Source organism: Protomyctophum bolini (genome assembly GCF_963924005.1).
Source record: "Protomyctophum bolini genome assembly, chromosome: 12".
In the NCBI taxonomy this organism is placed as follows: domain Eukaryota; kingdom Metazoa; phylum Chordata; class Actinopteri; order Myctophiformes; family Myctophidae; genus Protomyctophum; species Protomyctophum bolini.
The window spans coordinates 39,840,210-39,855,889 of record NC_137873.1 but is presented as its reverse complement, the minus strand read 5'-3'; the positions used below and the strand labels follow the sequence as shown (position 1 = coordinate 39,855,889).

The 15,680-nt window shown below is 45.9% G+C and overlaps 1 protein-coding gene across 1 annotated transcript; it reads left to right on the top strand.

Moving 5' to 3' along the window:
* Positions 1–2,092: 2,092 nt before the first annotated feature.
* LOC308326278 (zygotic DNA replication licensing factor mcm6-like) lies at positions 2,093–15,678 on the top strand (the record flags this gene model as incomplete). The annotated part of the gene is made up of 12 exons (XM_080779085.1): positions 2,093–2,264; positions 3,772–3,918; positions 4,214–4,324; positions 4,647–4,739; positions 5,683–5,839; positions 6,883–7,048; positions 7,510–7,655; positions 8,799–8,949; positions 9,895–10,036; positions 11,601–11,742; positions 13,186–13,293; positions 15,616–15,678. Coding segments are annotated over exons 1-12 (1,530 nt in total), but the record flags the coding sequence as incomplete, so codon positions are not given.
* Between the last annotated feature and the right edge of the window lie 2 nt (positions 15,679–15,680).

Below are 15,680 nucleotides of genomic sequence, written 5' to 3'. Positions count from 1 at the left end.
TGATGCTACACTAGTGGATAAGAGACAACGAGGAGTCTGCCCTGACATGCAGATCATGACCCAGTCGTGAACCCGGTTCTTTGCGACCCGTGTGTGTGTGTGTGTGTGTGTGTGTGTGTGTGTGTGTGTGTGTGTGTGTGTGTGTGTGTGTGTGTGTGTGTGTGTACGTGTTGTAAGATTACAATCGAGCGGTTAATTGCTCCAGTGGAACAGAACAGTTAGGGGTTCAGTGCGTTGCTTCAGGGGCTCTTGACTTGTCGAGGCAGGGGAGGGGAGGGGAGGGGAGAGTGTTTGTCATCTACTTCCTCCTGCCTAGATTTTCCCAAGCGCTGACGAACATGTTGAACCAGTGAACTTCCACTTTAGAGGCCATTGCTTTTTGGACTGGCTATAACTGCAACCCCTGGCCTATACTGAGTCTGTGTGTGTGTGTGTGTGTGTGTGTGTGTGTGTGTGTGTGTGTGTGTGTGCGCGCGTGTGCGTGTGCGCGTGCGTGTGTGTGTGGTGTGTGTGTGTGTGTGTGTGTGTGTGTGTGTTGTTTGAAACATCACAGATGGCCAGGTTCCACTGTGTGTCAGAATCAGATGGAGAACGGCTCAACTTCCTGCTGCTTAACAATTGTGGGAACACCAGAGATCAAGACAGATCAAGACACACACAGAGAGAGAGAGAGAGAGGGAGGGAGAGAGAGAGAGAGAAAGAGAGAGACATGGTCCGTGTCCAAATCGCCCGTAACAACTTCCTCCTCTCTTCCTGGTGGGTGAATACAATGACAGGTGAAACCAATAGCCTGTCAGGGGGTTTATTTGTATTGCTCTCTGCAGATGGAGAGGTATAGTAGGATGAGAGAGCAGGTGGTCTCAACCCTAGACAGTATTGCTCTGACCCGGCAACACCATTAAGGTCCGGTCTGAGAAAGATTATCAGCCACTGACACATAGAGCAGTGGTTCCCAAACCTTTTCATGTCAAGGACCCCCAAATTGACACTAAATAGCCCTGCGGACCCCCTTTTGAAGAGATATGCCAGGGGACCACCAAAGATTCTCATGGGCTCTAGCAGTGATTCTCAACCCGTTTCATTTCAAGGACCCCCCAGTTTGACATGCATATATAGTCTACAGTACAGACCCCCATTAAAAGCACATTAAGCTAATTTTCCAAAAATGATTTTGGTGGGTCCCGACCCCCAGTTTGTGTTTTTGATTGATTGATTGATTGATTGAAAAATGATATTTACAGTTTAGAATGGGTACAGTTCAAGGAAAGTACAGGTCAATACAAAATCTGCAGGATAAAAAAAACACTAAGACTTAGTCCTCCATTTTCAATTCATCAGAACATTTAAAGTAAACACATACAAATATACATTTCACTACATTACAAGTAGGTATGGTACAGGACCATGAATACACCAGTTGACTTCGTCTCAGTGATAAACAGCGTCCTCAAGTGGTCTCCCAAGGTAACTACTAACTACACAGAACATTTAGAGACGTACACAACACATAACATACAACTTTCAGCTAAAACCTATACTGATAACGGTGTTTTTGTTGTGTGTCATAATAAACTTGAACGAGGCATACATCTGATTCTGAACTGATGCACAACTTAGTGCAGTGTTTTCCCCAGAGTGTACAAATGGAACTCTGAGTGTGAGTGTACAAATGGAACCAATATGGTCCATTCTGTTCCATGTGTACCCTCTCAGAGTTACAGACCCATAAGGGCCCATTTGGTTCCAAACTATCATTTAGCTGGGGACCCCCTGGAACTCCCTCAATGACCCCTGTGGGCCCCCGGGCCCCACTTTGGGAACCACTGACTTAGTGCACAATACTTTCTCCCAAACTGTGCGCGTGTACGTACACACACTACACAGACGGAAGTGTGTCGCGGGTAAGCGTTGAAGGGATATGAGGTAATGCTGCATAGCCTCGTTAGGATTGGTTGGAATCGCCAATGTGTTTACATGAACACGAACGCTGCCAGACCCGGTTGGTTCACAGCGGCGCGCCAAACGTCACGTGATGTCGGTTTTCGCGCGAAACATTGTGTTCTATCTCCTCCTCCTTTCCTTCCACAGCTTGACTTACAGTGCAAGAAGAAGAAGAGGACCGAACATTTTTTATAACTTTTATATTAAAGTTTTAACAGCATGGATCTGAACACACAGGCGGCCGCCGATAACAACGCTGGGCAGACGGTGAAGGACGAGCTGGGAGAGAAATGCCAGAAGTTGTTCCAGGCTTTCTTGGAGGAGTGAGTGTTTACTTATTGTTCTCTGTCGTGCTAGCTTGAAGGCTTCAGGCTGCATGGTCTGTGATGGTGGCACCATGCTCAAAGATTAGCGGCATTTCCAGTGGTTCCCAAACCTTTTCACGGACCCCCAAAATGACCGTCATTAGCCCGCGGACCCCCCGTTAGAAAATATATGCCAAGGAAGCCCCATAACAGAAGATTTTTACGGCTCTAGCAGTGATTTTCATTTCAAAGTCCCCCAGGTTTGACCAGAATTATGCTACGGGTAACGGACCCCCATTTAATGGCATTTCTACCTATTTTACCCTGAGAGTGTACAAATGGAACCTCTCAAAGTTACAGACCAATAAGAGTCCATTTCATTCCTAATTGTCATTTAGCTGGGGACCCCCTGGAAATGCCTCAAGGACCCCTGGGGGTCCTCCCCGCACCCCACTTTGGGAACCACTGACTTAGATGAACACAAAGGTGTGTGTGTGTGTGTGTGGAGTTCACTGTGCCTCATTATTGCTACACTGTTACCGTTCATCAGAGAAAAATCACACCCATGTGAACTGAGGGTGCAACTAACTATACTTGTCGTAGTTACTGTTCTGTACTGACTGTACTGTACTAAGAGTACTATACTCATGTACTGTACCGATGTCCCTATGGTGTACTGTACCATACAATGTACTGTACTGTTATGTACAGTGTTGCCAACTCTTGAGAGAAATAAGCCAACCCAGCTCCAAAAACAAGCCCAAAACAAGCCAACTCTTGGCGAGAGAAATAAGCCAAATCTCTCTCTCTCTCTCTCTCTCACACACACACACACACACACACACACACACACACACACACACACACACACACACACACACACACACACATATATATAACTATTAAATAAATATAAATATTTTATGCATTTATCATTATAAATTCTATGTATGTCTATAATTATGAATCTTTTGGTAATTTATTATACTATTCCACACATAGTTGAGACGGCCAGACCGATTCTGTCACTCAATGTGATTGGTGGTCTGTGGCCAAATAGCCTACAGATAATTCTGGGGGTCCTTGACATGAAAAAGGTTGAGCACCACTGACATAGAAACATGAGGTTTTTCAGAAAACTGTTAGGATTTTGAAGATATTTCTTTAGAATCGTCCTCGGGTCTAAGTGGGTTGTTTAATTAATCCAGTATTGTGTCCTCCCAGGTACCAGACAGGGGACGGGGAGGTGAAGTGTTTAATTAATCCAGTATTGTCTCCTCCCAGGTACCAGACAGGGGGACGGGGAGGCGAAGTGTTTAATTAATCCAGTATTGTGTCCTCCCAGGTACCAGACAGGGGACGGGGAGGTGAAGTGTTTAATTAATCCAGTATTGTGTCCTCCCAGGTACCAGACAGGGGACGGGGAGGTGAAGTGTTTAATTAATCCAGTATTGTGTCCTCCCAGGTACCAGACAGGGGACGGGGAGGTGAAGTGTTTAATTAATCCAGTATTGTGTCCTCCCAGGTACCAGACAGGGGACGGGGAGGTGAAGTACGTCCGGGAGGCCGAGGAGCTGATCAGGCCAGAGAGGAACACGCTGCTGGTCAGCTTCACCGACCTGGAGTGTTTCAACCAGGAGCTGGCCACGACCATCCAGGAAGAGTTTTACAGGTAACGCGCTTTGGGTGGACTATTCTTTTCTTGTTTAAAAAAACAAACCAACTCGTATATCTGGCATATTAATGCAATGTGCTTATACATTCTTCACTGAAGGCATCTTTACTTGCTCTACATGTAAAGTGTCTTGCCACTCACTAGTAGTAGTAGTTTAATACAGGATGTGTAACTAGGGCAGGAGCCTATCTCCTGTTTCTGTAGGATGAGGCGGCTTGTTATACATGTACACCCCCTGGACAGACTGACTAGCTGTAGATGAATAACAGGATTCAATGTGTCTTGTTTTCAGGATTTACCCCTTTCTTTGTTGTTCGGTGCGCAACTTTGCTCGAGATCATGGGAATGTTCCTCTTAACAAAGAATTCTACGTTGCCATTGAGGACCTGCCTACCAGACACAAGTAATGTTTATTTATTTTATTATATTTATTATTATATTTTAAAGTCATGTTTATTTTAATGGGCTGGGCATGTGTGACTTTACTGTGTGTATATATAGCTACAGTAACATAACATGCCATCATGTAAGTGATTCCCAAGTAGCAGCCTAATTAAAGCATATTAATTATGAATTGGTTAAACATAAGTTTAATACTGTGAAGGGAAGAACATAATATATTATGCACTGAATTGGATCAATCAATTCAATTCATAATCACAAAAAAAGTACCAATGTGTTGATCACGTTTATCTTTAATGTGTGTGTGTGTGTGTGATGGATAGGATCCGCGAGCTGTCATCTCTGCGTATCGGCGCCCTGGTGAGGATCAGTGGCCAGGTGGTCAGGACACACCCAGTACACCCTGAACTGGTGAGGTTCATTCTGTACCCTGAATAGATCCTAAACCCTAACCCTGAACTGGTGAGGTTCATTCTGTACCCTGAATAGATCCTAAACTAAAGACACACCCAGTACACCCTGAACTGGTGAGATTTATCTTCACCCTGAATAGATACTAAACTAAACCCTAACCCTGAACTGGTGAGACTCATCTGTACCCTGAATAGATCCTAAAGCCTTATCCATACGCTAAATAGATCCTAAACTAAAGCCTAATCCATACTAGCCTCGGTCCCAGGCTTACTGAGGCAGAGAAGCTATCGGCGGATGTATCCTCCGGAACATCCGTCAAATGTATTTCCCCCGGATACGATATTTTCCCGACCAATCAACTACAGAAACAGGAGATAGGCTCCTGCCCTATGGGCCTCATGGCTCGGCAAGGCTACTCACTTAGTGAATACACTGCCTTATTGTTGCGTGTTGCAGGTGAGCGGGTGTTTAATACACTGACTCATTGTTGCGTGTTGCAGGTGAGCGGGTGTTTAACACACTGACTCATTGTTGCGTGTTGCAGGTGAGCGGGTGTTTAACACACTGACTCATTGTTGCGTGTTGCAGGTGAGCGGGTGTTTAACACACTGCCTCATTGTTGCGTGTTGCAGGTGAGCGGGTGTTTAACACACTGACTCATTGTTGCGTGTTGCAGGTGAGCGGGTGTTTAACACACTGCCTCATTGTTGCGTGTTGCAGGTGAGCGGGTGTTTAACACACTGCCTCATTGTTGCGTGTTGCAGGTGAGCGGGTGTTTAACACACTGCCTCATTGTTGCGTGTTGCAGGTGAGCGGGTGTTTAACACACTGCCTCATTGTTGCGTGTTGCAGGTGAGCGGGTGTTTAACACACTGCCTCATTGTTGCGTGTTGCAGGTGAGCGGGTGTTTAACACACTGACTCATTGTTGCGTGTTGCAGGTGAGCGGGTGTTTCCTGTGCATGGACTGCCAGGGGATGATCAAAGACGTACCGCAGCAGTTCAAATACTCCCCGCCCACCGTCTGCAGGAACCCCGTCTGCAACAACCGCGCTCGCTTCCACCTCGACACGCACAAGTCCAAGTTCATCGACTTCCAGAAGGTGAGGTGGTGGCGGCGGCAGAGTGTGTTTGTGTTTGTTTGATCAGGGCTGAACTTTGTGTGATTTGTATTTGACCCATTTAGACCCGAGGACGATTCTACAAATGACTTCTAAATCATCACAGTTTTCTGAAAAGCCCCCATGTTTCTATGTCAGTGGTGCTCAACCTTTTTCATGCCAAGGACCACCAGAATTATATCTGTATTTGGCCGCCTCCCCCATCTGAAAGAATGTGGTTTCCAGGGACCTCCCCAGAAGCAAAGATTTGAGTTAAAAACGTTCGCTGTGAAAGAATATACATTCAAAGATTTGCGCCACATTTTCAAGTTTTTTTCAAAAATGGCAGATCTACAAGCTCGTAGTGCGACACTTGGTGCCGCTCTACGAGCTTGTAGATCTGCTATTTTTCAATAGCTAAAGTATAACATAATGCTTAAAACACCTGCAATGTGAAAGCCTTGAATACAGTCCAATGAAGTGCACTCGGGTGCGGAAGAATCAGAAACCAAGCAATCGTATGCATGCAACCAAGTGTAAAATGACTTATACTGGATCTCTTGTTCACTAGTCCCTTCCTAACATTTTAGTCTAGCTTTTATTTGTTGACGAAATTGTCAGTATATTTAGTTTTAGTCATCATAGCTTACCGTAGTTTTCATTTAGTCTCCATTTAGTTTTCGTCAGTGGAAAAAAAGGTAGTCGACGAGATGGGGAGTGACACGTGGCATTAAGGCCGAACCCGCGGCACGCCGCCCGGCTGGTGGTGCAGCCTAGGCGCCCAGACGGTTGAGCTAACCGACCCGTCCGGGCCATAGTGTGCTATTCTTTTTACCGTGCCGTAGAAATGATGAGTTTCACATGTCTCTTCTCTGACTGAAAAATGGAGAGAACTACAACAACTCTGATCTCGGGTGGGGTGTGTTAGGTTCGTATTCAGGAGACCCAGGCGGAGCTGCATATTAACCCTGTGTATGGGTGCGTTAGGTTCGTGTCGAGGAGACCCAGGCGGAGCTGCATATTAACCCTGTGTATGGGTGCGTTAGGTTCGTGTCCAGGAGACCCAGGCGGAGCTGCCCCGCGGTTCCATCCCTCGCTCCCTGGAGATCATCCTGAGGGCGGAGGCGGTGGAGACGGCGCAGGCCGGAGACCGATGCGACTTCACCGGAACGCTCATCGTGGTTCCCGACGTGTCGCAACTCGCCACCCCTGGTACGTACCCGTGGTACACACGGGCCCGGCGTCTGGAGTTAACCCATTCTGACCTGAGATCAGATTCTAAAAATGTCTTCTACATCCTGACAGTTGTCTGAAAAAGCTATGTTTCTGTGTCAGTCGTTCTTCGATTTTTCAAAAATAGGAGCTTGTAGATCTGCTATTTTTCAATAGCTAAAGCATAACATAATGCTAACACCAAAAGGGGTTCCCGCCCCAAAATGGGTTAATGGGTTGAAATTCTACGTGCACTCAAAGCTACAAGTGGGAAAATGACAAATTCCATGGTGGAAAAAATATGAGGGCAATGAGTAGAATTCAGTTTTTATTTACACATAAACTGGCAATACATGCAAACAAAGCTACATAAAGTTAATGAAATCAGCAGATTCTGTATGTGTCCTATGAACAGACTAATAAGTGTGTGTGTGTGTGTGTGTGTGTGTGTGTGTGTGTAGGAGTACGTGCGGAGACCAGTTCTCGTGTTGGGGGTGGACAGGGTTTCGAGACCGAGGGCCTGAGAGGTCTGAAGGCCCTCGGGGTCAGAGAACTGTCCTACAGACTGGCCTTCCTGGCCTGCAGCGTGGCCCCCACCAACCCACGGGTATGTGAGAGACACACACAAACAAACACACACACACAGTGTGGCCCCCACCAACCCACGGGTATGTGAGAGAGAGACACACACACACAGACACACAGCGTGGCCCCCACCAACCCACGGGTATGTGAGAGAGACACACACACAGACACACACACACACACACACACACACACACACACACAACGTGGCCCCCACCAACCCACGGGTATGTGAGAGAGAGAGAGAACACACACACACACACACACACACACACACACACACACACACACACACACACACACACACACACAGCGTGGCCCCCACCAACCCACGGGTATGTGAGAGAGAGAGACACACACACACCCACACACACACACACAGCGTGGCCCCCACCAACCCACAGGTATGTGAGAGAGAGAGAGAGAGACGCACACACACACACCCCACGGCCCACACACACGCTCCTTTGGCTTCGTTCTGCAGGTTTCTCATAGGTCGACTGTGGCTCAGGAGTAGAGTTTTCGGATGGTAACCGCAAGGTTGCCAGTTCGAACCCGGGCTCCCTCAGAGTTGAGGTGGTTGCACACTGGGCGCCGATGGAGAAACGCCACTAAAAATCCGAAAGGAGTGTGCTATTCTTTTTACTGTGCCGTAGAAATGATGAGTTTCACATGTCTCTTCTCTGACTGAAAAATGGAGAGAACTACAACAACTCTGATCTCGACATTGATTGACACAGATCAGCAATTTCATTTTCATTCATGTATGTAGGGGTTTGCTTAGCGGCTACTTACAGTTAACCTATCATCTCTGAAACGTTAAGACTGCCTAACCTTGGCATTTGTTAAATTGACCAATGTAGCTTTATTTAACACGGTAGCTTTCGGTTGGTTATCATTGCAAGATATGAAGATAAACGGGCGCAACAAACCTCCAGCTGCAAAATAACGTTCTTCTACATTTGACAAATGAAAGTTTTCTGGTTACAATAATACAATTACTGTCACAATTACTGTCATGCGTACGTACGCATGACAGTAATCCGGTTCCTCCAGTGTGTGTGTGAGACTGGGTGAATGTAATGCACAAACTACGTGAAGCGCCTTGGATAAAGGCGCTTCATAAATACACCATTTAAGTCGTGTGTGTTGATTTGAATTGCAGTTTGGCGGCAAGGAGCTGCGTGAGGAGGAGCAGACGGCAGAGAGCATAAAGAGCCAGATGTCTGTGAAGGAGTGGGAGAAGGTGTTTGAGATGAGCCAGGATAAGAACCTCTACCACAACCTGTGCACCAGCCTCTTCCCTACCATACACGGTAAGAACCTACGATAAGAACCTGTGCACCAGCCTCTTCCCTACCATACACGGTAAGAACCTACGATAAGAACCTCTACCACAACCTGTGCACCAGCCTTTTCCCTACCATACACGGTAAGAACCTACGATAAGAACCTGTGTACCAACCTCTTCCCTACCATACACGGTAACGGCCAGAAGACGCATCGCCATGCATGCATGCATGCAGCCATCTTAGGATGGCAGTTTAAGTTGCATCAATTTGGAATGTTAGAGTTGATGTTATGTTGCATTGAATCGTTTTCACATGGTCCGAGAATTTACAAATCTAATACACGGTCATTAACTGGTTCAGACCGTATGATGTGTGGGCACGTCATTACTAATCCAACCGATGGGTTGCTGGGACGTGTGTACACGTCCTGGTGCATTTTCATTGATATGAAACGAGAGGAAAATAGTCAGTTTTTTTTTTTTTGGCCTCAAAGGCCACCATACTCATTGATCTTCGCACATCCGGTCACTTCCCTGTTTACCGCTCAGAAAGAATCCCTCGTATCTCCTAATCTAGGGAGCTCTCCGTGGTTTTGATACACTAAGCTCTTTCTATTTCTGACTTCTGACCGGCATCTCGTTCAAAATATGAACACGAGGGATTATTTCGCGATTATTATTATTTTTTATCGTAACGAGAGCAAGGTAAGCAAGCAAAAATATTTCTCCGGTTTTTGTCCAGAACGGAAGAGTTTTTACAGAGTAAAAGCGGACCTATCTTCCCGGCACCCCAAGCTTCTATTTTGAAAGAAATCCCGGTGCTGATTGTGTTAATCTGTCTCTACTCTCTACAGACAGTCTGTGGCGATACAACATTCTGTTATTTGTGGTCGTGTGGTACGCTCCACAGGTTAGTCTGTCGTACCATCCGTCGTGTGTTTAAAAAAAAAAAAAAACTTTCTGTGCTCAGGTAATGACGAGGTGAAGCGCGGCGTCCTGCTGATGCTGTTCGGAGGCGTTCCCAAGACCACCATGGAGAGAACGTCCCTCAGAGGTGACATCAATGTCTGCATCGTAGGAGACCCCAGCACGGCCAAGAGCCAGTTCCTCAAGTAAGACTCAGTCTGTGCCTCATCCTTCTAGGCCGGTCACAATTAATCGGCCTAATCTCAATTATTTTTGCATAATCGTCATCGTTTTCATGTTGGAAAAATGCCCATACATTTTCAAACATTTTTTAATTTTATTTTTTTTAGAAATAGCAGATCTACAAGATCTGTGGCAAACAGAAAGACAATTTGTACTTTTGTAGTGTTCCAATGTCCAAGGCAAAAACACAATTTAAAACGTTAATCACAATTATTTGTGACAATTAATCGTCAAATTAAATGTGTACTCGCGACAGCCTTACATCTTTCATTCCATATCTACCCACAACTTTGGTTGTCTGATTATTAGTCACCATCGAAGGCTATGGTCTTGTATGGATGACAGCTTCCAATCACAGTGCGATATCTATCTACAGCAAAAACCTTTGTGCATTCTGGAAGTAGTGTGCAATTTCTTTTTAAGATTTATTTTTAGGGAACCGTAGTCAGACAGGAAAGGGGAAGAGAGATGGGGAGTGGCCGTTAGGCGTCAAACCCGTCCGGCTGGTGGTGCAGCCTAGGCGCCCAGACGGTTGAGCTAACCGACCCGTCCGGGCCATAGTGTGCTATTCTTTTGACTGTGCCGTAGAAATGATGAGTTTCACATGTCTCTTCTCTGACTGAAAAATGGAGAGAACTACAACAACTCTGATCTCGACATTGACACAGATCAGCAATTTCATTGCTCAAGCACAGTTGGAGCCATTTGTTTTACATGCATGTTGTAGGGGTTAGCTTAACAGCTACTTATAGTTGACTGATCATCTCTGAAACGTTAAGACTGTCACATACATTTGTTAAAAGTACGGTAATTGTATTTAACAAAGTAGCTTTCGGTTGGTTATCATTTCAAGATATGAAGATAAACGGGCGCAACAAACCTCCAGCTGCAAAATAACGTTCTTCTACATTTGACAAATGAAAGTTTTCTGGTTACAATAATACAGCATTTCCAGCACTGTATGTACGATGTACGCATGACAGTAATCCGGTTGCTTTGCTTGCAGTTTTGATTTCGTCGACTAAAACTAAGACGAAAAATGTTCGTCGACTACCTTTTTCCACTGAAGAAGACTAAATGAAAACTAAATTAAAACGCAGCTATGATGACTAAATATATTGAAAACACCAGTTACAAAGTGCTGTACAACAAGGAAAAACCCCCCCAAAAAAACAATCAAAAAGCAATCAAAAGCCTGGTCGCCCCTTGGTTATCCGTTTAGTCGCCGGAATTTTCAGTAGGCCCTTATCGTCTGAGGACCGGAGTGATCTTGCATTTTGTTTTGGAAGCAGAAGGTCTGAGATGTAGGGTGGGGCCAGCCCATGCAACGCCTTATAAGTGGTTAAAAAGATTTTGAAGTTGATTCTGGATTTGATGGGTAACCAGTGAAGTGAAGCGAGCACCGGTGTGATATGTGATCTGCGTACTGTTGTATGTATGTACTGTATGTATGTACTGTACTGTATGTACTGTATGTGTACAGTATGACAATTGACAGTAAAGCGGTTGCTGTACCCTGTCCTCCAGGCACGTGGAGGAGTTCAGCCCCAGAGCGGTGTACACCAGCGGTAAGGCCAGCAGCGCGGCCGGCCTGACGGCGGCGGTCGTCCGAGACGAAGAGTCCCACGAGTTCGTCATCGAGGCCGGGGCCCTCATGCTGGCCGACAACGTGAGTTCTTAACGCCGGATAGAATCTGTCCGTTTTCCACAGGAGATGTGATGTGACTAGGGGGGCAGTCAGACGGATATTTTGTGAAGCCACTAAGGAAATGAAAGTTCATATAATGGCCTGTTGTGGCGCTCTCACTGGGCTCAGAAAAACCCATAGCCCCATAGAAGTCCATGTATTTTGGCCCAACTTCACCTAGACTGTATTACTTTAATAAATATGGTCATGAATACTTTTTTCTTCCAGTCACTAGTTTAAAGTCTCATTTCTAATGTCATAATATTCTTTTTGGAAAATTATGGTCCCATTAATTAAAAAAATAACCATAAAGTCTATGAACGGGATCCCCCACCCACTCGAGTCAAAATAAAAACCAACGAAGAAGAAGGGGGAAGTCCCGCCTCGTTGTCTGGGCCAGCCAATGGGCCAGCTGGGCCTGGGCCCGGATATAGAAAGATGGCTGCCTCCATGGCAAGGAGACAGGCTTCATTTTACGTTCACGTTAGACCCGCGGGACGCTTTGTCCATATTTTTTACAGTCTATGGATGTGACGCAGTAGAAATGATGAGTTTCACATGTCTCTTCTCTGACTGAAAAATCAATGGAGAGAACAACAATAACTCTGATCTCGGATCAGCACATATACATGTACTAGATTATTTTCAGTGCATATTATTTACTAGCGTTTTGTTTTTTAACTTTTAAATGGTTGAAAACGTACGTACATTAATTGGCACTGAGAAATGCCCACTGGAAGTCTGTTGTCAACCCATTTAGGCCTGACCGTTTTCTGTCAGGATTTGTGCCACATTTTCACGATTTTCCCCCCAAAAATAGCAGACCTACAAGCTCGTATGAGCTTGTAGGTCTGCTATTTTTCAATAGCTAAATTATAACATGTTTAAAACACCAACATGGGGTTCCTGGCCCAAAATGGGTTAACGTATAGCAATTGAAATGGAGGGAATCGGTCCATTTATTAACAAAATGCTATCATTTCCAGTTTTCCACCATCTTATTCCAAGGGAATAAGCTTGCCAGTATCGGATAATAACCCATTCTGACCTGAGATCAGATTCATACGATGTTTCCACTGGACACACACTGGTCTGATTAACCCATTCTGACCTGAGATCAGATTCTAAGAATGTCAGTCGTTCTTCGATTTTTCAAAAAATAGCAGACCTACAAGCTCGTAGCGCGCCACTCGGTGGCGCGCTACGAGCTTGTAGATCTGCTATTTTTCAATAGCTAAAGCATGACATGATGCTAAACACCAAAACGGGTTCCCGGTCAGAATGGGATAATGTGTGTGTCTGCTGCAAAACTGATTTACGCTACTGTCTGTACATTATTGGATTCTATATCATGTTAAATAATAATACTGGGGGTTATATGTTGAAAGTTAACTGGTGTGTGTGTGTGTGTGTGTGTGTCTCCAGGGTGTGTGTTGTATCGATGAGTTTGACAAGATGGAGGTCAGGGACCAGGTGGCCATCCATGAGGCCATGGAGCAGCAGACCATCAGCATCACCAAGGCTGGAGTCAGGGTGAGCTCCATGGCTTTCTAAAAGGAGTCAGGGTGAGCTCGATGGCTTTCTAAAAGGGACGTCCGTATTCTGAGGCTGGAGTCAGGGTGAGCTCGATGGCTTTCTAAAAGGAGTCAGGGTGAGCTCGATGGCTTTCTGAAAGGGAAGTATCACCAAGGCTGGAGTCAGGGTGAGCTCGATGGCTTTCTGAAAGGGACGTCGGTAAGGCTGGAGTCAGGGTGAGCTCGATGGCTTTCTAAAAGGGCTGGAGTCAGGGTGAGCTCGATGGCTTTCTAAAAGGCTGGAGTCAGGGTGAGCTCGATGGCTTTCTGAAAGGAGTCAGGGTGAGCTCGATGGCTTTCTGAAAGGAGTCAGGGTGAGCTCGATGGCTTTCTAAAAGGAGTCAGGGTGAGCTCGATGGCTTTCTGAAAGGAGTCAGGGTGAGCTCGATGGCTTTCTGAAAGGAGTCAGGGTGAGCTCGATGGCTTTCTAAAAGGCTGGAGTCAGGGTGAGCTCGATGGCTTTCTAAAAGGAGTCAGGGTGAGCTCGATGGCTTTCTAAAAGGCTGGAGTCAGGGTGAGCTCGATGGCTTTCTAAAAGGAGTCAGGGTGAGCTCGATGGCTTTCTAAAAGGCTGGAGTCAGGGTGAGCTCGATGGCTTTCTAAAAGGCTGGAGTCAGGGTGAGCTCGATGGCTTTCTAAAAGGCTGGAGTCAGGGTGAGCTCGATGGCTTTCTAAAAGGGCTGGAGTCAGGGTGAGCACGATGGCTTTCTAAAAGGGAAGTCGGTATTCTGTCATCACCAAGGCTGGAGTCAGGGTGAGCTCGATGGCTTTCTAAAAGGGAAGTCGGTATTCTGTCATCACCAAGGCTGGAGTCAGGGTGAGCTCGATGGCTTTCTAAAAGGGACGTCGGTATTCTGACCAAGGCTGGAGTCAGGGTGAGCTCGATGGCTTTCTAAAAGGGACGTCGGTATTCTGACCAAGGCTGGAGTCAGGGTGAGCTCGATGGCTTTCTAAAAGGGACGTCGGTATTCTGTCATCACCAAGGCTGGAGTCAGGGTGAGCTCGATGGCTTTCTAAAAGGGACGTCGGTATTCTGTCATCACCAAGGCTGGAGTCAGGGTGAGCTCGATGGCTTTCTAAAAGGGACGTCGGTATTCTGTCATCACCAAGGCTGGAGTCAGGGTGAGCTCGATGGCTTTCTAAAAGGGACGTCGGTATTCTGTCATCACCAAGGCTGGAGTCAGGGTGAGCTCGATGGCTTTCTAAAAGGCTGGAGTCAGGGTGAGCTCGATGGCTTTCTAAAAGGGACGTCGGTATTCTGTCATCACCAAGGCTGGAGTCAGGGTGAGCTCGATGGCTTTCTAAAAGGCTGGAGTCAGGGTGAGCTCGATGGCTTTCTAAAAGGGACGTCGGTATTCTGTGATGCAACTCCATGGAGTCAGGGTGAGCTCGATGGCTTTCTAAAAGGGACGTCGGTATTCTGTGATGCAACTCCATGCTAAACAAGCACTACTCCTTGAGTAGTGTTGCCATGTACTATGTTAACCCATTCTGACCTGAGATCAGATTCATACGAGGTTTCCACTGCGGACACACACTGGTCTGATGAACCCATTCTGACATGAGATCAGATTCTAAAAATGTCAGTCGTTCTTCGAATTTTTCAAAAATAGCAGACCTACAAGCTCGTATCGCGCCACTCGGTGGCGCGATATGAGCTTGTAGATCTGCTATTTTTCAATAGCTAAAGCATAACATGATGCTAAACACCAAAATGGGTGCCCGGTCAGAATGGGTTAAAGGAGAATTCCATACTAGAAGGCTTTCTTACCTTAGTTGTTACGTTCTAAACATCAGAACCTTTAGAAAAATAACTTCAGAAGAAATATTTGGTAGTTGGTTAGGGTTAGGTTTTTTTTTTTACTGTGCCGTAGAAATGATGAGTTAAAAACATGTCTCTTCTCTGACTGAAAAATGGAGAGAACTACAACAACTCTGATCTCAGCATTGACACAGATCAGCAATTTCATTTTCATTCATGTACTGCATGTAGGGGTTTGCTTAACGGCTACTTGCAGTTAACCGATCATCTCTGAAACGTTAAGACTGCCTAACCTTGGCATTTGTTAAATTGACCAATGTAATTTTTATTTAACACGGTAGCTTTCGGTTGGTTATCAATCATTGTAAGATATGAAGATAAACGGGCTCAACATAAAAAAGGTTTGAGGTTCAAACCTTGGGCAAGAGGGATTTATCACAAGGCTTTTGGGCTTTGCTTACACAAGGAACACAACGACGAGTATTCATTGAGTTTTTCTACGCGTTCTGCCGTCTTCAGGCCACCCTGAACGCCCGCACCTCCATCCTAGCCGCGGCCAACCCGGTCAACGGCCGCTACGACCG